This window comes from Arachis hypogaea, chromosome 8, assembly GCF_003086295.3.
Source record: "Arachis hypogaea cultivar Tifrunner chromosome 8, arahy.Tifrunner.gnm2.J5K5, whole genome shotgun sequence".
Taxonomy (NCBI): Eukaryota; Viridiplantae; Streptophyta; class Magnoliopsida; order Fabales; family Fabaceae; genus Arachis; species Arachis hypogaea.
The window spans coordinates 9,438,203-9,462,265 of record NC_092043.1 but is presented as its reverse complement, the minus strand read 5'-3'; the positions used below and the strand labels follow the sequence as shown (position 1 = coordinate 9,462,265).

Genomic DNA, 24,063 nt, shown 5'->3' with positions numbered 1-24,063 from the left:
GTGCATGAAACTGATTCCGCAGAATTCGTACAGATAGACCGGCAAGTATACCAGGTCGTCTAAGTAATACCTGAGGTGAGTCAGGGTTGATCCCACGATAATTGTGGTTTGAGCAAGTAGCGGACACCTTGCAGATTTTAGTTAGGCGGATAGAAATTATAATTTGTCACGAAAAGCATATAAAACAAATTAAATAAATAAAAGTTACTAATGAGATGAGAATTCAATGGTGATAGAATGGTTGAGACTTCGGAGATGCTTTGTCTTTCCGGATTAACTTTTCTTACTATCTTCTTTAATTGCCTTCTGATTCCTTCAATGGCAGCCGTAAGTGATTAACTCATGTCATCTCATCAAATTAACCTCCTCTACTGCATCAATCCACCACGTTGAGATGACTCATGTCCTCTCATCAAGCCACCTCTAGGTTTCTCACTTAGCAGAAGATGAAGCTCTAAGCAGTCCACTCCCCTTCACGATCCTACTCAAGGTGCCACAGACAAGACAGATCTTCCGGATCAAAAAGTGCCGCTTCTTTGACTCTAGCCTTAACGCCACAGAAACTTTACGCACCCATAGTCAACGGGATTATATGTCACATATCCAAAGTTGCTCAGATACTCTATTAAAATCTGCAATGCAATCTCTAACTTTAGTTCAACGCTATCTGGGTCAGGAATCGCATGGAACCCATGTAGAACAAGGGTGATTGTCACGGGTCACCCTCAATTCATAAGATGAAGAACGAGATTGCATAAGAGAATAGAATCAAACATATTGAATGAAAACAGTAATATTATTGATCCATGAAACTCAGCAGAGCTCCTAAATTTAACCCTAGGAGGTTAGCGACTCATACTGATAGAAAAATACAATATAAGATTCGAATGGACAAGAGTCCTCTAACAAGGGTGAAAAATAAGATAAACTAAGTTGATAGTGCGAAAATTCACTTTTGGGGCCCACTTGGTGAGTGTTTGTGTTGAGCTTGAGTGTCTCCTACGTGCTAGTGTCCCTTAAGAGCATTGAACGCTGGCTAGGGACCCGCTTTTGGGTGTTGAACTCCAGTTGCTCCCCTGTGGGATCTGGACGCCAGGAATGGGGCTGGTGGCTGGCGTTGAATGCCAGTTTTGGACCTTTATTTCTGAAACAAAGTATGAACTATTATATATTTCTGGAAAGTTCTGAATGTTAGCTTTCCATAGCTGTTGAGAACGCTCCATTTGAACTTTTGTAACTCCAGAAAAACTCTTTTGAGTGCACGGAGGTCAGATCCTGACAGCATCTACAGTCCATTCTCTATCTCTGAATCAGACTTCTGCTCAAGCTCCTCAATTTCAGCAAAAAAATACCTGAAATTACCATAAAACACACAAACTCAAAGTAGAATCCAAAAATGTGAATTTTGCACTAAAACCTATGAAAACTTAATAAAACTTAAATAAAACATAACAAAAATTATATGAAAATAATACCAAAAAATGTATAAAATATCCACTCATCACTGCCAAGAAGCTGCAGAAACTGCAGAATTAATTTACTCTCCAATGATCGAGCTTCTTGCTTCTTTTGAACCCCCACAATAGAGATTGATGAGAGCATTGCTTGGTTTGTTCATTCAAACAAAGTAGTGTTTTTGATCAATGGGATTGAAAAGAAGAAACTTGATCTCACAGCATCCTCACCGATTCTGAATTAGAGATGGAAGAAGTCACACAAGATTCGAATTCAATCCAAGAAGAAGTGTGTAAAAATGTCTCGGACCTAGCCGCAGCAGCGATTTGTAATCCGATGATGTAATACTCGAAAAAATTAACTAGTAAATTGATTAATTAAAACTGCGTTAATTGGGATTAAGAATTTAAGATGCTCGGAATATGTAAAAATATTAGAATCTATATTTTAGAAATTTAACGATAAAATTTGAATTAAGAAAATTAAATTTAGCGTGAAAATATGATTATTTTGAGAAAAACGTGTACCAGTGTTAAAATTGTCTATACCGGTATAAATCAGTCCAGTAATGCGAGTGGAAAAAATTGAAAATGTGAAAATAATAAAAAAAATTTAGAACAAAAGCTCGAGCACTTATCATAAAGGTTTTAGCCTAAAGTTGTGACAAAGAGCTAAGAACTTGAATTGGGTCTCACTTGGCTCTAAAGCCCATAACCCAAACACTTAATATGTCCCTCCACTTTGTAATTCAGCCACATTCTCCATTGAGAAAGAGAGAGCAACGTTGATGGATAAGAGAGGGAAGAGAGAAACAATGCTCTAACTATACTATTCATCACCATCTTCATTTGATCATAACTTTTGTTTCACAGCTCCGACCGCGCACTGTTTGTGACCACGCGAAGCCTATCTTCACCTCTTCAATTCTATCTGATTAGTTTGGTAAGTAACTTGAAATTCCAGCTTCAGTTTCTCATTCAAAGCTGATTTCGCGTTTTGAGCTTGGGTATTGAGCATTTTTAGTGATTTTGATGTTACAGGAGTTATCTAACTTGTGTTCTTGGTGGTTTCTATCACTAATTTCACTGGGTAAAGGTAAGAACCCTTTTTTTCCTCTTGGTTCTTCAATTTATATGAGCCCTATTTCTAATATTGCGCTAAATTGTATGATATAGTGTTAGATTGAATAATTGGAAGCTTGACTTGGTGAGGTTTTGGAGTTTGAACTTGGACATTAGTGTGAGCTAATTAGGGGCTTGAAAATTTTGGAAGAAAAAGCCTGAAAGTTTGAAATTTGCAGCATTAAGGTATGGGTTTAAGTTTTGGGTAAATACCATGTCATGTTATATGAAATCCTAGGCTAGTAGACCTAGGATTATTGTTGAATTGTTGTGGTTGATTATTTGGTTTAGTAAAAATTGTGATATGTTGGGTGTTTGATTGATTTGGAATGAATGTGATGATAGATTGGTATAAATATGCATATATATGAATGATGTTGTGGCATGATTAAATATGATGCTTGATTGTTGTAAAAATTAGGCCGGAGCTCGTGATAGGGTGAGAAATCCCCTATGTTGTAAGTTGAGATAAGTGTTGTGAATTGTTGAATGAGAATGAGATGATTGATTCTAATTTGGTTGTGATATTGTGAATTGAGTGGTATTATTGATTATGATGATGATTGATGAGAAACTTGGGCCGGAGGCCATAATAGGGTGAGGAATCCCTTATTTGATCAATTGTGGTAAGCATTGGTGTATTATGTTGTAAATTGCTGGAAATAATGACAATTAATTGGATGATTGACTTTGGTTTGGTTATGAATATTGGAATTTTGAGTGTTGTGTGCTGTTATTGTAAATGGATGTAACGAGAAAATGTACTAAATGAATTAGAATGGGGTTGGTTAGGCTTGAAATAATTGAAATTTGGTGAATGAGTGTTTAAAAGGTTTAGAAATGGTATGGAAGTAGTTTGAATCAAATTGGATCGAAGAATTGGTCAAAGTGAGTATTTGTGCAAAATTGGTAAAAATGAGTTTTTAACCAATTTTGATGGGTCATAAGTTGCTGCTCAAAGTTCAGATTTTAATGAAATTTGTCTTAAATTAAAGGTGATGATGGGAGCTTTAAATCAGTTTGAGAATGAGGAAAAACAAAATTTTATAGAGGAAGTTATGAATGATTAAAAATTAGTGTTTAAAATTGAATGCTGCAAATGTTGCAAAAAACTGGGTTTGTGTATGCACGACCCATGCATATGCACGACTTGCATTTTAGAATTGAACAATTTTTGTGTGCGTTTCTGTGTATACGTGCAAAAGTGAACTCGTGCGTACGCACGAGACATATGTACGCACGACTGTCCTGTTTTACAAAAATGATGATTTTTAATTATTTTAACCTATTCAACTAGCTTTTTCACTTTTATAACCCATATAATGAGTATAGAGATGGTGGATTAGAGGATAGAAAGCGTTGGAAAGGAAATTATTAAGTCAAAACGAGTTGGAAGTGATTGAAGAGATGAGTTGATATGATTGGATAATAGACATGAGTTTGATTGACAAATACATCCTTGGGTAGAAACCACATGGATAAATGCAAAGGTTATGGTTTGTGCCACTTGCTCTGGATTGAGATTTGAGACACTTTGTTGATCTTTCGTTGCAAGATGTGGCCGGGTACTTAGACCTTCTAAGATGATTCCTCCAAGAGAAGGTGAATAGGGCACACTCCCTAGCATTGATTTGAGAATCATGCATGATATTGATGAATATGAATACCTCTTGAGGATGCGCGCACCAAGGACTGTCTAGGGTTTGCTACCAGACATGTTGGGTTTTGGTTTATAACCGACAGATGAGTTGATTGACCGTAGGAAAGGCATGCATTATTTGCATTTGTGTGTATTGATTGGGTGCGCATCTTGTATTTGGCTTGCCTTGGTGAATAATTGTATCTATATGCTCTTTGAGCTAATTGCTTTATCTGTTTTCTCTATTTGTGTATTCTTTGTATTATTTGTATGTGTTTGAACAACTGAGAGATCCCTTATGCTGGTGGTAGTGACGTTGAGGGTTGTTCCTGATGTAGTGATTGGAGGTTTATGAAAAACTGAGAATAAATAGATAGATTAAATTCCTTAAGTTGCCATTTTCTTGTTTAGTGAGAACCCTAGACTTGGATCAATAAGATTTTGAAGATTAAGATTTTTTAGAGAGTTCATGTTTCCTTATATTGTATCAAATCGGGACTTTTACGCTACTGGAAAACCAATGGTTTGGGTTCTCGTCCATATATTATTTTTGTTTTTCAGATGCAAGTCCCAACGCTCCTTAGTGAGTAGGAGTTTTATCTGAAAGATGGCGAAAAAGACTTTCTTACTTCTGTTTTGGGTTTAGATTTTCTCCTTCTTTTGAAAAAATTTATATAATGTACTTATTTTAAAGACTTGCCTTTAGAGGCTTATGATATATTTTTGGAGAGATAGGATTTATATATCAAACTATTTTACTGCTATAACTCTAGCCGGCCTAATCTTCTTGGGCCGAGACTAGTAGATATTTTATATATACTTGTATATGTTTCTTTACCCTTATTCTTTCTTCAAACTTTTAAATATCTACATTTCCTGACACGCTTATGTATGTTATTGAGTGTAAACAATTAGCGAATTGTCATTTATCTGAGGTTTAAATCTTTTTTACAGGCTTCTAGTTTAATATCTCTTTCTATACGTAAGTATTTATAACTCAGTCTTATGTCGTAGTACCATACCCTCATTGAATTATGACTTAAACATAAGGCTATTGAAGGGTAGCGTGTACAGATGAGCCCATTCTTTTTGTATCCTAGTGAGAACCCCGGACAAATGCCCATATCGACTTTGCTAACCGAGAGGAACTACCATTTTTGGTTGCAAGCCATGATAATGGCTTTTGAATTGAAGAGCAAATTGGGATTCTTGGATGGCACTGTAGTAGAACCAGCAGCTGGAGACTCGATGCACGCAATTTGGGAGTGTAACAACAGTACAACATATTTATTAGAAATTAGATCCTTCGATGACTTAGTATTGAAATTGCATAAAATGTCTTGTTTGTCAAAAAGGCAAGAGATTTCTGGATAGAGCTGAAACAAAGGTTTTCACAAGGGAACCACATGCGCCTCGCTGATTTGAATGAGAAACTTTATTCCCTTTAACAAGGTATACTATCTATTACGAACTTTTTTATTCAATTGAAGAAATTATAGGGTGAGATTGAGAATTTTCAGCTAATTAATCCATGTGGATGTGGAAGACAATCCGCATGTAAGGCATACAGGGAGCAAGATTTCATTTTGTGATTCTTGAAAAGTCTCCATGATAGGTTTTCTAGAGTTAGATCTCAAATCATATCAATGGATCCTCTTCCCTCGATCAACAAAGTGTTGAGTATAATCTCTGATTTATAAGCCACACAATTTTTAAGAACCTAAAAGAAATCTGATTATATGTCACGTATCAAATTAGTTTCAGATAATTGAAGAATTATGAGAAAGAGTTTCTAGCCTAATTCCAATGATTTTAACTTTTTTAAGATTCAGAGAAATTCAATTCAGATTAGAGTTATTTTCCAATACACTTTAATCCTCAGGATGAAGAACAAAACTCAATGCTTAAATAAAAATCAATACATTGATCAAAATAGAAGAATAATAATATTAATGCATAAAAATAAATAGAACTCCTGACCTTTAACAATGGAGGTTTAGTTGCCCATAGTGTAAAAAAATTAAAATCTTAATCTAATATGTAAAATCTAAAACTAAAAGGAATGAAAGACGGAAGAGAGAGTGGGGTTCCCCATCAGAAACGACACTACTTCTTTTATATTAGCGTGAAATTGGGCTCTGGGCCGTATTGCTGGCGTTTAGCACCACTTGGGTGGCGTTTGGTGCCAGTTTTGATGAAATTCGTGACTCCTTGCTGTCTATCTGGTGTTTGGCGCCAGTTTTGATAAAATTTGTGATTCCTTGTTGTCTATCTGGCATTTGGCGCCGGTTTCCTAGAATTTAGCATCAGGACTCCCACATGGAATGGTGAGTGGGACACGGTTTGGCGTTTAGCACCGCGAGTCCAGAGAGTAAGCATAAACTATTATATATCGTTGAAAAGTTCTAGAAGTTGGATTTCTATTTCTGCTAGAACTGCATCATTTGGACCTCTAAAGCTCAAGTTATGCTCATTAGCGTGTGAAGAGGTTAGGGTTGACAACATCCATGAATTCTCTCTGTATTTGTCTTTAATTCTTGGTTCCTCCTTGTACTTTTTCTTCTTTTTTCCTAACATTTTCCTGCAAGAATTTGAAACCAAGAAAATTAAAATACTAATAGAATAGCCTTGAAAATAATATAATTACCAAGTAAAAGTCATAAATTTTTTTATAAGAATTGTCCAAGAAAAGTGCTTAAGATGCTCATACATCAACACCAATCTTAAACTCTTGCTTGTCCTTAAGCAAGTAAAGAATCATGACTTATTTATCAAACTTTTCAATCTTAAAATGCAAGGGTGAATGGTTGCAATTCAAATGAGTTTGGTTAGCCATTTCACTTATGCCCAATTCAATACAATTGGTTATAATCTTTCAAGGCCTCTATCCGGATTAGATTATAGAATCCTTCCTTGAATCATCACCTTGAAGCAAGCTTATTTACTTTTCTTTCACATATTATTTTCATTGGGTGCTTTGCACCTTGAACCTAGCTGTGACTCTAAATGTTTTGTTTCAAACTTTGTTTGACACAGAAATACCACAAGCACTTGATTGAGGAGCTCTTTGAGCTTACAATGTCCTTTTAATATTCTCCATTGTTGGTACTCAGAGCCTTTGGCTTTCTCTTCTTTTGGGAGGGATGCTTTGCACCTTGAGCCTAACCGTGACTCTAAATGCTTAATTTTCAAGCTTTTGCTTGATACATAAGCACCACAGGCACTTGACTCAGATCCTTACTCAGTGGTACTCAAAGCCTTTGACTTCTCTTTCAACTCATTTTTATTATTTATTCATTACATGTTGCTCTTTCAAAGCTTTGTCAAGTATAAAGATATCATAATAGTCCTCTAGACTAAGGCCTCAAGCAATTTAGCTCAATTTATGTTAAACATTCTTGGTTAATTAGACCTTCTAAACTCACATTGTCATGCTCTTTATGATCAATCCTTTTTTCTTTTTTTTCTTTCTTGTCTCATGATGCTTGCCCACATTTATGAGCAAGCACAATTATAATTGTGGGTTGTGATGGACAAGTAATGATAAGTAATGATATGCACTTGACTAACAAGACTCATAAATGCATTATATAGAATAGAATAGGATAACATATGTATATAATTAAAAAGGAAAGAAACAAATAAAAGTCAACAACCTTAGTTCTCATTGTCATAATCCTTTTAGACTATGTAGAGCATAGCATCCAACACCAAACTTAGAATGGTTGTTTGTCCTCAAACAACAAAAAAAAATAGTGGTGATAGAAATAGGAATAATCATGATTGCCTAGTGAAAATAAGGAAGCAAGCAAAAACTCATTCAAATAAAACAAGCAAAATTAAAAATAAAACGAAAGAAAAGATAAAATAAAGCAAAATAACCATATAGCTAATGTATTGGCATGGGGGGAGTAGACCTTGCATGGGTGAAGTGTGGCAACACCAAACTTGGTGTGAGAGTACCAAATTTGGTGTGACACAATCAATGAGAGGTTGGGCCAAGTACCCAGTAAAATACAAGCATCATATTGGTGTAGCAACACCAAACTTAATCCATGAAATACATATGCAACATGAAGCAGAGAAAAAAGAAAAATGAAAAAAAATTACCTAATGTTGAATTGTCTCCCAACAAAGGCTTCTTTAACGTTACTAGCTTGACAATTTATTCTTGAATTTTCTTTCTCTCTTTCAGTTGGTTAAGAGAAATGACTTTAGTAGACATCAGGAGAAAAATGATACCCACCAAAAAGTAACTCCCATACAATTTTCTGATTCACTAGGAAAAAAAAGCATATTTAAGTATTGGGAGAGAGACTTCAATTCGTATGTGGGTAGTGGCATGGTGCATTCATATTTTTCTTTCCAGAAGCTTGCATGCATAAATTTGAAGAGACTTGTATGACTTCTTCCTTAATTATTGGAATTTGCAAGTATGGAATGTGCATGGTTTCTTACTTTATTTGTGCATCTTCCTCTTCTTCCATGTGTAAGGATAGAGAGTTTTCTAATTCATTGGAGTATAGGCTCCTTTGCTTGATTTTCTCACATTCTTCTGTAAGATCTTGCATTGCTTCTCTTGGAAAAGAAGTTGCGTGTTCCTTTGTCACCTTTTGTAGCCTCTGAGGATATGGAATCCTAGGCTTGTGTTCCTCTACTACCTCCTTCTTAATTGGAAATTTACTTGATACATGAGCCTCTTGGTCTTACTTTTACGCTTCTAACTCCTCCTTTGTAGCCTCCGTTTGATCATCATTGTTCTTGCTAAGCACTATTCTATTCCTCAAGCTTATTGCGTTGTATTCTTCCTTTGGATTTAAAATTGTGTCACTAGGGAAGGTATTGGTAGGTCTCTTAGCAACTTGTCTGGCTAGTTAACCTATGTTCGAGTACCAGGCGCTACAATGCTGAAGTAACCCATGCCATACTCCCAGAAAAAGCTCGAACGACCTTCAACAAAAGGGTACCTATACCCAAAACCGACACCGGTGGGTAGCTAGAGAATACCTGAACTTTCAAATTTCTTATGGAGGCCTTGGTTTTCTGCATGAAGCTAATTATATTTTTGGAGAGTTCTGCTAAGGCTGTTCTAAGGCCAACTCCAAAGATGATGGCTCTTGATAAGAATAAAAAGAGGATGGTTCTTGATATGAATAACGAGATGATGGTTCTTAGTACGAGTAAGGAGATGATGGTTCTTGATAGATGAAATATGAAACACTGAAGTTTCTTTGGTCTTGACTTTCTCAACCAAAATCTGGATAGTTTCTCCATCCACAGTAATATGAATCATTCTTTGAGTGTGAGTAATAATCCATGTGATCTGTTTCCATTATTTTTCTTAGCACAAAATACAAAACTGAATCGAACACATCATGTGCTAAAAAGAGAGGAAAAGAAGACAGAATAGAAAGAAATATTATTTATTTATTTATTTATTTTTGAAATAGAAAAGAAATAGAAAAAAGAAAAAATATCTTATCTAGGTAATCAATTAATCGGTAGTTTGTTAATCACAATTAATCCCCGACAACGGTGCCAAAAAATTAATGCAAAATTTACAAATCACAAACTACCGGCAAGTGCACCGGATCATATCAAGTAATATCACGGGAGTGGGTTATCGTTCCCACGAGAATTAACGAATTAAGCAAACGATGGTCAATTGATTATTTTAGTCAGATAATAAAAAATAAGAGTTTTAATAGTAAATATGAAAGTAGAAAATTAAACAACAACAAACTAAAATTATTTAAGAAAATAATATGATAAAGATATTTAAAGTGTCAGAAATAATTAAATTTAGGATTGACAATTATTGCTGTCTACTTTGATTATGCAAAGATATAATTTATGACAAACCCTAAGTAATTGAACTCCAATTCCTTGGTAATTGAACTTCTTCTAACCTAATCAATCGTCAATTTCTTGATCAATTAATTATGTTAAAAGATTGAGTACAATCTCTGGTTTATAAGCCACACAATTCTTAAGAACCCAAAAGAAACCTGATTATATGTCACGTATCAAATTAGTTCCAGATAATTGAAGAATTATGAGAAAGAGTTTCTAGTCTAATTCCAATGATTTTAACTTTTTCAAGATTTAGAGGAATTTAATTCAGATTATAGTTATTTTCCAATACACTCTAATCCTTAGGATGAAGAACGAAACTCAATTCTTAAATAAAAATCAATACATTAATCAAAATAGAAGAATAATAATATTAATCTATCAAAATAAATAGAGCTCTTGACCTTAACAATGAAGTTTAGTTGCCCATAGTGCAGAAAAATTGAAATTCCAATTTAATGTGTAAAATCTAAAACTAAAAAGAATGAAAGATGGAAGAGAGAGTGGAGTTTCCCATCAGAAACGGCGCTGCTTCTTTTATATTAGCGTGAAATTGGGCTCATGTACAACAGTCTAATGCAAAAAATATGCATTCTAATATATTCTAATGAAAGATCTGCATACACACAACTAACTCTATAGACAACAGCACACAAGACATAGATGATAACACAGATTTTATACATGTCCCTCCAAAAAGATCAACTAAAAAAATGCCAAGTTATTTGAAAGATTTTTACTATAGCTTAGTCACCTCTACTTCACTAACATCCACTCCTTCTTCAACAAAATATCCACTCTCCAAACACTTATCCTACTCAAGACTAGGAGCTAGCCACAAGAAATATGTCTTCAACTTTTTAACATTAGATGAACCGAAATCCTTCAAAGAAGTTGCTGTTCATGAACACTGGGTTAAAGCGATGGAAACTAAAGCCATAGCCCTTAATCAGATTGGTACTTGGGAGTTCATTGACCTTCCGCTTAGGTAAACCACAATTAGGTGCAAATGGATCTATAAAGTGAAGCTGAAATCCGACAGCAGCATTGATAGACACAAGATACAGCTTGTGGCAAAAAGCTTCACCCAAACAGAGGGAATAGATTTCAAGCAAACATTCTCTCCAATGGCAAGAGTTAGAACTGTTCGATTACTTCTAAAACTGGTAGCAAAACATGGCTGGCTTCTTGAGCAGTTGGACATAGATAATGCTTTTCTTCATGGAGATCTATATGAAGATGAGTATATAAAAGTTCCTCAAGGCCTTAATCCACCAAAGCCTTGACAAGTGTGCAATTTAAAAAAGTCCCTCTATAGCTTGAGGCAAGCAAACCGACAATGGAATGAAAAATTATCCAAGACTCTCATCAGCATGGGTTATACTCAATCCGTCCAAGATACTTCTATATTCACAAAACATAAGACCCAAGGCTCTTTCACAACTCTACTAGTGTACATTGATGATATGGTTCTCACAGAAAATGATGCATCAGAATTTGGATGGGTAAAGCAACAACTAGATGATCTTTTTAAGATTAAGAATTTAGGCACACTGAAGTATTTTTTAGGGTTTGATGTAGCTAGAACATCAAAGAAAATTTTTATCTGCCAATGAAAGTATTGTCTGGAATTGCTAGAAAATACAGAGCTGCTAGCTTGCAAACTAGCCCCGACATCGATGAGCCAATCACTGAAGTTCCGAAACGATCATGGTATACCTTTCACTGACACTCCATCTTATATAAGACTACTTGACAGACTTTTATACATCACAAACACGTGACTCGATATTGCTTATGCAGTCATAGCTCTCAGCCAATTAGCCACTCCCATGCAGTCACACTACTCCACTTCTCTATGGATCCTTAGATACTTGAAGCAATCTCCAAGATGTGGCATTTTCTTTCTTGCCAATTTTGACATGCAACTCAAGGTGTTTAGTGATTTAGATTGGCCTTCTTGTCCAGACATGCGCACATCAATCACCCGTTACTGTGTCTATCTTGCCAATTATCTAATCTCTTGGAAATCTAAGAAGCAGGACGCTATCTCCAGAAGCTCCACTAAAGCTAAGTACCGTGCCATAGCTGCCACCATTTGTGAGATTATTGCCATCTTCTACCTACTCCAAGACCTGAAAGTATCTTTTATTATGCCTGCTCTTTTATATTATGACAAAAAATTAGCTCTTCAAATTGCAGCAAATTTCATGTTTCACGAATGCACTAAACATATCAAAATAGACTACCATAAGGTCAGAAAAGAAGTTAAAGATTGCACCATTCATATTCTCCTTATTCGGTCTCAAAATCAACTCATTGACATCTGTACTAAAGCTTTAGCTTCAACACTTTTTGATGAGCTCAACTCCAAGCTTGGCACGATAGATATTCATAATCCACCTTGAAGGAGGGGGGTATTGGAGGCTATAGGTTTAGATAAAAACCATACAAGATAAACCACTTCTAACCGACTTAATAAGAAGTAAAAAAAACGTAACTTTCTTTCTTTTCCTTTCCTATACTCTTTTCTCTTCTCTCTCTATACTCTTCTCCTTCGATCTCTTTATACCCCTTATTTTCTCATATTGTATTTATCTCAAATTTTTCTTATAATGTAAATATAATACAGTAATTCTTTCTTTTTCAATTTATTTTCATCTTGACTCATACTTTAATAGACAAAAAGATAAATTATGTCTAATATTATAATTTTTTTTATAAATTTATTAGACAAAAACTTATAAATCCATCTTAAATTATTTTCAAAGAGTTACTTAATATTTTATATCTTTTAAAGATCTAAAAATATATTACATTTGTTTTTAAAACTTATTTATCCCATTACTTTTCATTTTTGTTTAGTTTTTCCCTTTTTATTATTGTTCATTAGGTATATGTTCCTGGAATAACTACATTAAGATTATATTTAAAAGGGAAATTGAGATTAAAAGACAGAGACTAGAAGAAAAAAAGGATTGAGAGTTTTTATATTGTGTTTGGTTTAAAATATACAAGACTAAGTTATATTTTAATATTTTGTTTAATTTAAGATAAATATATGGAGAAAAATGTCCTAATTTATTTTTAAAGAGGGATAAAATTAGAATTTAAAAAATTAAATAAAAATATTTTAAAAAAAAATATTATTAAAGTTTTAGTGTCAGTTCCTAAAAATTTTAATTCTCTTTATCTTAATTTTCTAAAAATATTGAAACGATTGAAATTTTAGTTTTAATTTTTAGCTATCAAATATGATATTAACTCCAAATCCTAATACCTGCAAATAAACACAACCCAATAGACATAAATACATAATCTCCGGTATAAATGTGTGAAAGATTAATTAAAGGAGGTAACATTTATCCTTAGTAATTTTTAGGAGCTTAATTCTGCTATTTTTTTTAATTATTAGTCTTTCATAAACTTTTGAAAAATTGTAGTTGTCTTATTATTATTTTTTCATTATTTTAAGGTAAAAATAAAATATAGATGAGGAGCCAGTCAATTGTTTGATACATTTGAATTGATTAAAATTAATTTTTTCAAAAGAAAAAATTGTCATGAGATCTTTTATTTTTATTTTTAGAAAGAACTTATCTTATATTTAAATAATTAATATGAAAAATAAATATTTTTTTAATAAAGAGTTCATTAAAGTCTCTTTAATTTTTTAAGTTTAATATTGTTTAAAATAAATTTTTTTAACGTTTTTAATATATTCAATACATTAAAAATATAAAAAAAAATTATAATAATTTTTATAAAATATTTTTATAATATATTTAACATATATTTTTAGGACATAAATTAATAAAATTCTAAAATAAAATTGTGGATTATTTTTTCTCATAGTTATGTTCCCAGATATGCTACCGTAAGAGACTCGTAGTTCTAAATAAATGTGTAAGATTAATGAGACGATATAAATGTTTAATTGTGATAATTTATTTATTAGTCTTTTATTTATATTTTTTCAAAAATATAATTTATTATTAGATATTACATAAAAATAAAATATAGATGAGGAGCTAGTCAACCAGTCAATTTTTTTATACATTTGATTTGACTAAAAACTTATTTTATATTTGAATAATTAATATGAAATATAAATATTTTTCAATAAAGAATTCATTTTGGATAAACTATAACTATAAAAGTAGTCTATTTTAAAGATAGAATTAGAAGATTATTTACAATTTTTTTATCATGAATGGAATTCAGATGTCTGTTAAACTTAATAAATCCTTCATTCATACTATTATGTGTAAGAAAAGAACTCACTTTCGTCTGCCGGATACACGGATGAAGACGCAATGGAACTCTTACGACGACAACGAAACTGCTAGTGATGCTGAGGACGGTAGAAACCTGCGGTGACTCTGTTGAAGACGAAGGTAAAATAGGAGAAGAGAAAACACTTACATCAATTTTTAAGAGAATGTGGGTTAGAGATTTTGCTTTTTGTTACTGAAAAGGTAACTTTGAAATTTTAACATTGTTTGGCTTTCTCTTGCAATTTTTTTAGCAGCATTGAGAAGAAAATATTTGTATAGACCTCATGGTAACTTTTTTGTTTTTCATTCATTTTCCTCTTTAATCCAAACAATGAAAAATGGACTTTTCCATTTATTTTCTACTCTTTCATTTTCTTTTCTTTTAAAATTTGCTATTCTAAACAATGTGTGAAGTCTCTTTAATTTTTTAAGCTTAATATTGTTAATTTAAAATAAAATATATTGTTATCATTTTATTTCAAATATTTTTATGCATTCTTAAAATTTTATAAAAATAAATTCTTTAAATAAAAAAATTTATCCAAATACACACCTAATACAACATTTTTTTCTACAAAAAATTTCAATCAACTTTTTTCTTCTACAAACAAGTATGTGATAGCTGAGTTGTGAGAGGCATCAGAATAATGCACAACAAGAGAAAAGTGACCATTAGTTTTGATTCAAATAAATCGAAACCAAAGAAATTGCGTTACAACAAAGACTTTATATATTTAATTCAGTTAAATTAGTCTAGTAATTAATTTATTAGTTTATTTAAATAAATATTAAAAATTTAAATATAATAATTTATTAGTTAACGATAAATTTTTAAATAAAATTTTAATTCACAATAAATTAATTTTTATTCTATTGAATTAGACAATCCCGTTAAAAAAATGATATATTTATTTTCTTCCTGTGCCCATAAACATAACATTTTCTCCTTTCTTTCGCAATGCGGTTTCGGTTTTTGGCAAATAGAAACTTCTACACACAGACACAACACAATAGCCCATTATATTCCAATCTTATCGACTTTATTCCATTTCCTACTCAATATCCTTTCTTTCTTTTTCCAATCACTAAATAAAATATTAAATTAATTGTTCATAATTAATCAAATTAAATAAAAAAAGCTCCTTTCTTTTGTCCTGTGTTTAAGGGTGCGTTTATCTCTCGTTCTCTATGATCAATGATTCATGACCTCTATTCTCATCAAAGTAGACAGTACTTTACTTGGGACCCACTTTAACTTGTCACTTCAACGTGTTCATCGCAAATTACACGTGGCAGCTTCACGTAGCTTACCTCCTTTCTCTCTCTTCAATTTTCCTCCCACCCTTTCCCCCATATTAAGACCCTCTCCTCACACACTGAAATCTCAGGGAAGCATAACAAAGCTTCTCTTTTTTCGAAAAATATAGGGTTTTCGTTTCTTAAAGACTTTGTCTTTCTCCATCTGCTCTTAGCTTTATAGTGGTAATTATCTTATTCTCTTTGCTCTGATTTTTTGCCCTTTTTTCCTATCTGTTACTGATTGTTTTTCTGGTTTTGTTCGTGTGAGCTAAAAGGAAAGTTTTGATTTTTTGGTTTTCCCAGATTGTTTTTTTGTTGAAATTCTCCGATTGATTTCTATTTTCTCTATTTTGTACTGCATGTCAAATTTGGTATTTAAAAAGGGGCTTTTTTGAAAATTTTAGATTTTTGATCATTATTCTTAATGTTTATGTTCACTTGTGCTGTTTTTGATCCTTATCCTGCGCCTCTCTGTGTCAAAGTTTGAAAGTTTCTTCAGTGTGTTAATCATGTAATTTTGAATACACGTGATGGGTATTTATGTAATGTACAGGATCTTCCTATTAGATGATTATTATTATTCATTATTGTTATAAGCTAATTTTTTTAATAAGTTGTATTTATCTTTGTGTTGCTTTCTTCGCCAGTTGCCTTGGACAAATGCGTTTTTCTTGTTTTGTGTTGATTTTATCTTTTAGCTGAAACCTAATAACTATTGGAATCTGCTAAGTCTTATCTATTACCATTTGTGTTGCTTGTATTTGCTGACAGCTGTTGAAGGTGGTGCTTTTTTTATGTTGATGCTGAAACTGAGATGGTTGGAAAGGAGAACCTGAGAACTGAGGACTTGAACTTGTGCTTTGAGAAGCTCATGATGGTTGCTGGTGGTGGTGGTGGTGGTTGTGGTGGTGAGAAAGGAGGGAAGATGAAAGCCGGGGTGATCACTGAGTGGAAGGATATTCCTGTGGAGCTTTTGATGCAGATTTTGTCCCTTGTGGATGATCAAACTGTGATCACAGCTTCTGGTGTTTGTCGTGGATGGAGAGATGCTATTTACTTTGGCCTTGCTCGTTTGTCACTCTCATGGTATATATTGCTTTCTCTCCACTCTTGAAAATCATATATGCATATCTAGTTTTTCCTTCTTTGTGTGAATTGAGTTTGCTATGCTGCAATTTTGGTGCTGGCCCCAAGATTTGTTGGTCTTCTTTTCACCTTTTAGTTTATGGATCATTAGAGTATATAAAGTATGTCAGGGTAGATTACATTAACCTCCTGAGTTTAGGTGATAATACACATGGTATCCCTGATTTATAATGTTAGTGTTACATTTGAAATATAGGGTATTGTGTGTATTCCCCAAGCACAGGAATGTTGGTGACTTGGTGTAATTTACCAATTTAGTGAATCCCCAACATATGTACAAAACAAGAAGGGTTTTTCTCATGAGAATGTAGTGCAATACAGGCTTCTGTGACAATTGATCTGTTTGAACCTTATAGCTATGTTATTGTCTCTATTGTACTTGCAAGTTCTTTGGAAGTTGATTTCATTACATCTCTAGAATGGTGATGCAATCTTTTTATTATGAACGTGTATTGAGGCTTGCCAGTTTTAACTTCAATTCAATCCTCCCTCCCTTTTCAGGTGTAGCAAGAACATGAATAACTTGGCCCTTTCTCTTGTTCCGAAATTCACAAAACTTCAAACTCTAATCCTTCGTCAAGACAAGCCTCAACTAGAGGATAACACAGTTGAAAGGATTGCAAATTATTGTCATGACCTGCAGATTCTGGACCTGAGTAAAAGCTTCAAACTCACCGATCGGTCGCTGTATGCCGTAGCCCACGGTTGTCCTGATCTCACTAAACTCAACATCAGTGGCTGCTCTGCTTTTAGTGACAATGCTCTGGCGTACCTTGCCGGTTTCTGCAGGAAGCTGAAAGTCCTAAACCTCTGCGGATGCGTTAGAGCAGCAACCGATACTGCGTTACAGGTATGATTGTGGTATAGAGTATAGACTAGTTGGTTTTAGCTATAGTCATATAACAATTAAGAGTAAGACCACTCGAATCTATAACCGCCGTGGCTAAATGAATGCAGGCTATTGGACACTACTGTAATCAGTTACAGTCTTTGAACCTTGGATGGTGTGAGAATGTTGGTGATGTTGGAGTGATGAGTTTAGCATATGGCTGTCCTGATCTAAGAATAGTGGACCTGTGTGGCTGTGTCCTTATAACAGGTAATTTCACTTGAGTTTTAATAGCATACTTGCTAAGTAGTTCCATTTGATTGTAATGCATTAACAATTTAATTTCAAGTAAAGGTTCAATTATTATTTGGTGGCAGAACTTCATATGCAGTTGTCTTCATCTAAAGTTCATAGTTCCATAGTTGAAAATCGTTAGATGACAATTTAGTCAAACATCTGACAATTTTCAACTACCAAACTAACCTCTAGAAATGTAGAATGTTATACTCCTAGCTTTCCCTTTATCCAATTTTTTTTCGCCCATGCTTAGTAGTTCCACTTTGATTATTTGACAGTAGAAACTTATATGCAGTAATCTTCATCTGACGATACTTAGAAACCTGTTAGATGACAATTTAATAAAACATGTTTTGATGAAGCATTAACACACGAGTGTCTCCACCCGTGGCAACCAACATGAAGCATTAGAAATCCAGTCTAGTATTCTCAATAATGAAGTTAGTTTTGATGATGTATTTGCAGATGATAGTGTGATTGCATTGGCAAGCAGATGCCCAAGGCTCAGGTCCCTAGGACTATACTACTGCAAGAACATAACAGATAGGGCAATGTACTCATTGGCACAGAGCAAAGTGAACAAGAGAATGTGGGGATCAGTGAAAGGAGGAGGAGGAGGAAATGATGAAGACGGGCTTAGAACTCTCAACATAAGCCAATGCACAGCACTGACACCATCTGCAGTTCAAGCTGTTTGTGACTCATTCCCTTCACTCCACACATGCTCAGGTAGACACTCACTCATCATGAGTGGTTGCCTCAACTTGACTTCAGTTCATTGTGCTTGTGCTGTTCATGCTCACCGTGCTATCAACAATTTCCCTCACCCTGCTCATTGAAACAAAGACTTCACACACTTCCAGGAAGTGCCCCCTTTGTGGGGTTCTGAGAAGTGAAAAAAGAATGGCCTTGTGGATATGTTTGTGTTCGTTCATCTTTTTATGCTTAAAGAGACTTTTGAATCCTTCTTGTTTATGTAGGACTTTGTGACATCATTATGTACTTAAAACTTTTTCTTTGAACTTTGATGCCGTTTGGAAAGGACTTGAGAAAACCATGGGTGGTTCTTGTGGAAAGCATCAAGAGATAATGTTTTCATTTTTACATTGTTTCGAGTTTCGACAATGCTAAGGTGGATTAGCTTTTGTTAAAAGTAAAAGATTCTATGCTTAATGCAAAATTGAAAAGGAATAAAGTTATTTAATGGTGGAAATTAATAAGAAGAAATACAGTGTGCAATTTTATGTCGCTATCTTCAGACTTTCTACCGTGTTGATTAGTTTAATTAACTAATTATAATTACGTTGCATAGAAAATCTTATCTTAACATGACGAATATAATTTGAAGAGTTGGACAATTTGATGTGAAATTCAATTTTGTTACACAAATTAGAAGCCGCAGTTTTGTTTGACGTAGACCCACCTGAATGGACCAGGTTGAGATTTAGGATATTTATTAAAGAATCTTGACTTATTGAGAACCACTTGGACTTGGACCCCTCTAGATTGATCTTGATTTCTTCTCATATGATGTAGCAATTTCTTAAGCTTCATATGTTCTTGACCAAAAAAAAAAAAAGCGCTTCATATGTTTATTTATTTTATTTCTGGAAAATAATAATTGAATAATAAAATCATATAAATATTTATAAGGGTTGAAATTGGCGTACTGCCAACTTGGCAATTTGGCATTGACTTGGCTATAGGAGTACTACACGCTAAAGTGTTTATTCCAAATATAATTTGCGTTTTAACTCTTAAAATTCAAGAACAAGTAAGGTAGCTCAACAAGTCACGCAATGCCACAAATTTGACAAGAAAAATTGTTATTATGATATAAAAATATACAAGAGAAGTGGAGTAGAAATGATCAAAAATATTATTCGTACATCAAAATCAATTATTAATATCAACAATCAATGTATTTGTGTATAAATACATGTATGGTTTAATTTATTTTTAATGTGTATTTATATTTCAATATATATTTTATATTGATGATTGAGTTTGATGGTTGATTTTAGAGTACAGGTAACATAATCTAAAAATGATATATATTTAGATTGTTCAGATAGTTAACTTCCTCTTTTGTTTAAGTATTAGAAACTTGAATTTTTATTTGTGTACATAACAATTTATTGGTTAGTGTCAAATTCTTAAAATATATAACTGAAAAATTATATATTTAAGTATATTGATTTGAGAATATATCAAAGAAGAAAGTGATATATGTATGTAAATTTATTTACCCGAATATTAATTGAAAATAATAGTTGCAAATAAAAGACGATAAACTTGCAAGTTTATTAGATACACATCTCCCGCAAGTCCAAATATTGCAACATGCTACATGCGATTAGGAAAATGTAATGCTTGCCTCAGATTGAAGCATTCTATGGTCTACGCCCACAAATAATTTCGTTCTACGCTTAACAATGAAAAGTTATGTTAGAATTTGGAAATTGGAAATCTTAGCTAAAGGAATGAGAGAAAACTTTAGCAATTGGTGTTTATTAGCTACTGAGAAATTGGGATCCACAAATATTTTGAATCCTGATGAATTATCGTTTTGCGATTTTCTTTTTATTGTATATATGATATTAACCTATTGTTGGCTAAAAGAATTTAAATTTGATGATAAACAAATTAAAGATATTTGTCTGGACTGTGACGAGAAGGTGTTTGAGGTGATCGAAAGAAATCATTGATAAATAAGCTAGATTGATCGAAGGTGCAAATCGAAAATAAAGGTACATGATCGAAGAAATGAAGAGGTCAGTTATTTGAGGCCGTTGAAGACGGTTATCACACTTGTTATAGTGGGAACAGTTATATTTGGTTTTTTTTTAGGTGGAGCACGTGAAGGAGTTCTGATTGGTTGAAAAGGGTTATAAATAGACAACGGGCAATGCTAGGTAACCAATGATTTATTTGAAGAACATGAACAACTACCAATCAAATAAAAATACATTACACCCTAATTTAATGTTACTAATTAAATTTACTCTTTTAAAACCCTATTAATTTACATTGTTTACACATTGGTCAAAAATGTTGGTTACCTATACTTAAAGGTTGGAATTCGTTCTCAGAAAACACTCTCGCACACTCACATCCCCAGCGATCTTTTAAGTCTAAGTTTACAAACAGCTTTCTTTTCTTTTCTGTAGGATTCCTTCTATGTCTTTTAAATTTCTTTAAGTTTCTTGTGATCTTTTCTTTTCTACAAATTTACTTTCTCTTGCAAAGTCTTTTGTTTTCATTTTTAAAATTTTTAAATTGTCTTTTTGAATTCAAAGTCCTTTACCTTTGTTAAGGGTATTTTATTACTTTGATTTAATTTCAAATCATTTACTTTGTTTTGTATTTTTTATTTTAAGTCATTTAAATTTCATTTACATTTTAAATTCTTTCTTTTCTTCCTTATTTGTCTAAAATTGGGATTTTTTGATGCATAATTCAAAAACTATTACTCATAAGAGGAATAAGTTTTGATTCCAAATCATTAGATATCGAACTAATTCAAATTTACTAGTAGGATAAGACTTTGTTATTGTTGTTTGTTATTTTAATAATGGCGGTCTTTTTTTCTACTAATTCATGTAAAGAAAAAAGATTCATGTATGGAGTGAAATTGTATAAAAAATGGGAGTGACATTATGATTTTTTCAAAATTATATTATCTTAATTTTGTAGAAGAAGAGAGTATATTTTATAAGTAAAAGGAGAAGAAAAGGAGTGTTATTTTCTATTAGATTTATGTGTAAGATAACTCTGTACAATTAGTATATAAAAAATTCAAAACTAATTTGTTTAAATAGTATTGTTAGATGGTCAAAACTTCCCATTAACTTCACTTGCATTACAGGTTTGACAACATATATTGAAGTGTTTTTGTGACTTTCTTTTTTTTTTTTTTTGTGACATATATTGAAGAGTTTGGGATGCTACAAAGCTGTCTTAAGTAAGAGTGAAATCTCCCAAAATAATAATTTTCTCATGTAAACATATATCGCCGTCATACATCGATCAGTTTTGTAAGCATTTTTTTTGACAATATCTCATAATCTAGTAAGTCAAGGACTAATCAGTTTTAATACTGAATTTTATTTAAAGGTTTATTATTGGCCAATAGATTGTTATATACACAAAACGAAATTTAAATAGACTAATGAGCTAACTACTAAAAATTATATCAATCTAACTTGGTTTCTGGTTACAAGGTTTTTTTTTGTACACTGAGCAAGTTTTTATTCTAGTAAACGATCGCAACCGCTATTCACCATGATGAGGATCAGTGGATCACCTATATATTTTTTTGGGTCAATATATGAAAACTATTTTCATATGGACAATAACATTGATCACTTGCTCACAGATTTCAAAGCTGAAAGCCCATAACCTGTTAAATTAGCCTGGTGGGTCATATTGTATCAGCAGAATATTATTCAGAGGAAAAAAGTAAACAATAAATGAACAAAAGAGATAGAAGAATAGCAAGAAATAACAATGAGGTTCTACCGGGAGTCGAACCCAGGTCGCTGGATTCAAAGTCCAGAGTGCTAACCACTACACCATAGAACCATTTGATAATTTACCTGTAATAGATAATTATACTCAAATATCTTTATGTTTGACCAAAAATAATAGAATATATATAAAAAAGGCTAGGAGACCACTACTTTTATTAAAATTTGATCCGCATTTAACTAGTAAAAAATTGAGTGATTTCATACTATTAGATTTAATCTCACATTATTAAAAATACTAATAATAATTAATTGATAACTACAAATTACAAAAACTACTAATTTCTAACACTCTTCATATAATATTACACATATTAACTAAATCATAAAAGTATAATATTTTATTACTAATTTATATATATGTTAATTATAAAATATTACTTCAAATCGATTGTACTCGAAATATTGTTCGAACTCAACTAAAATTATATTAAACAAAAATACTAAATTTAAAACTTGATAAAATATGTTTTGAATTTAAATTGAACCTGATTTTGAATTAGTCAGAATCTTAAATACTTTTAGTAATTACTTTTTTATAATATTATTAAGTTTATTTCAGCTATTCCAAATTCGAAGTATTTTTTTATGCGCTCAAATTACTATTACCAATGAAAAATTAAAATTAATTTTAATGATTAAACAACTTGAGTTAGATTAGAAGAAACATAAGAGGAGGGGATTTGATTCGTTATCATTAAAGGTGATTAACTAATATAACCTCTTCTCTCCTTTAAAATCGCATCTCTCAAGTAAGAAGAAAAGACCCCCAACTATCTACTTCAGAAGATACAGAAAATTCACTAGAGTAGAAATAGAGTCTCTCCATAGGAATGAAATATGGGTTTTAGTTAAACCGTTCTTACTCAAGATAAGGTCAGGTGATCCCTTTCTGTTTTTTTTTTTTCTCAGTTAGGTCCAATAAATCTCTTTTCTTTTTATGATGAATAAGCCCCCCAATCTTTTTCTTAATTTTAAAAAGGATCGCAATTTTATTATGATAAATTTAAAGTTACTTTGAATTGAAAAATGAAAAATTTGAAAAGCTTATAGTAGTATATATAGTCAAAGATGATAATTTATGGTCAAATATTTTAACTTAGTTTACAACTCATACATGCTTGCAACTAATAACACATCAAGTTGTAAAGAAAGGATAATTGTAGAAGAATTAAGAACTAAGAGTTGCATGGTTAGTAGTGTCTTTTTGCCTCCATAAGATTAGTATAAATTAATAGGTGGTTTGGCTAGCTTAATTTAGAATAATGATAGAAATAAAAATGTAGTAACTTTAGAGAGAAAATTGTAAGGTTTTTTTTTATGTATTGTATCTCAACATTTGTTTTATGTACTAAGTCGTTATTACTCGCTTCTTTGGTTAGAAAATCTTAGTTTTTGTTCTTTTAGTATCTTCTCTTTGAATTTGGATTGAATGTTTATATCATTTGATTTGGTCTTTCAAATATAATTGGGACTTGATATTTGGGTGGAGTGTCACAAATTACAATTTTGTATTTCGTTAGAGATTTGGTTAGGATAGAGTAGTTATCTGATTTTTGTAACTTTGTTATATCATATTTCTTTAGGAGAATATATTTGGTATCCATGTTGAATCAAT

At 32.4% G+C, this 24,063-nt stretch overlaps 1 protein-coding gene and 1 non-coding gene across 2 annotated transcripts; one reads left to right on the top strand and one right to left on the bottom strand.

Moving 5' to 3' along the window:
* The first annotated feature begins 15,399 nt into the window (after positions 1-15,399).
* LOC112706000 (F-box protein SKP2A) lies at positions 15,400-19,143 on the top strand. The gene is made up of 5 exons (XM_025757063.3): positions 15,400-15,827; positions 16,416-16,730; positions 17,292-17,640; positions 17,748-17,889; positions 18,382-19,143. Exons 2-5 carry the CDS (start codon positions 16,459-16,461, stop codon positions 18,753-18,755), a joined length of 1,137 nt encoding a protein of 378 aa, XP_025612848.1. The 5' UTR covers positions 15,400-15,827; positions 16,416-16,458; the 3' UTR covers positions 18,756-19,143.
* A 3,285-nt stretch (positions 19,144-22,428) lies between these two features.
* Positions 22,429-22,500, bottom strand: TRNAQ-UUG (transfer RNA glutamine (anticodon UUG)). Its single transcript has one exon. It is a non-coding gene; the product is annotated as a tRNA-Gln (tRNA).
* Between the last annotated feature and the right edge of the window lie 1,563 nt (positions 22,501-24,063).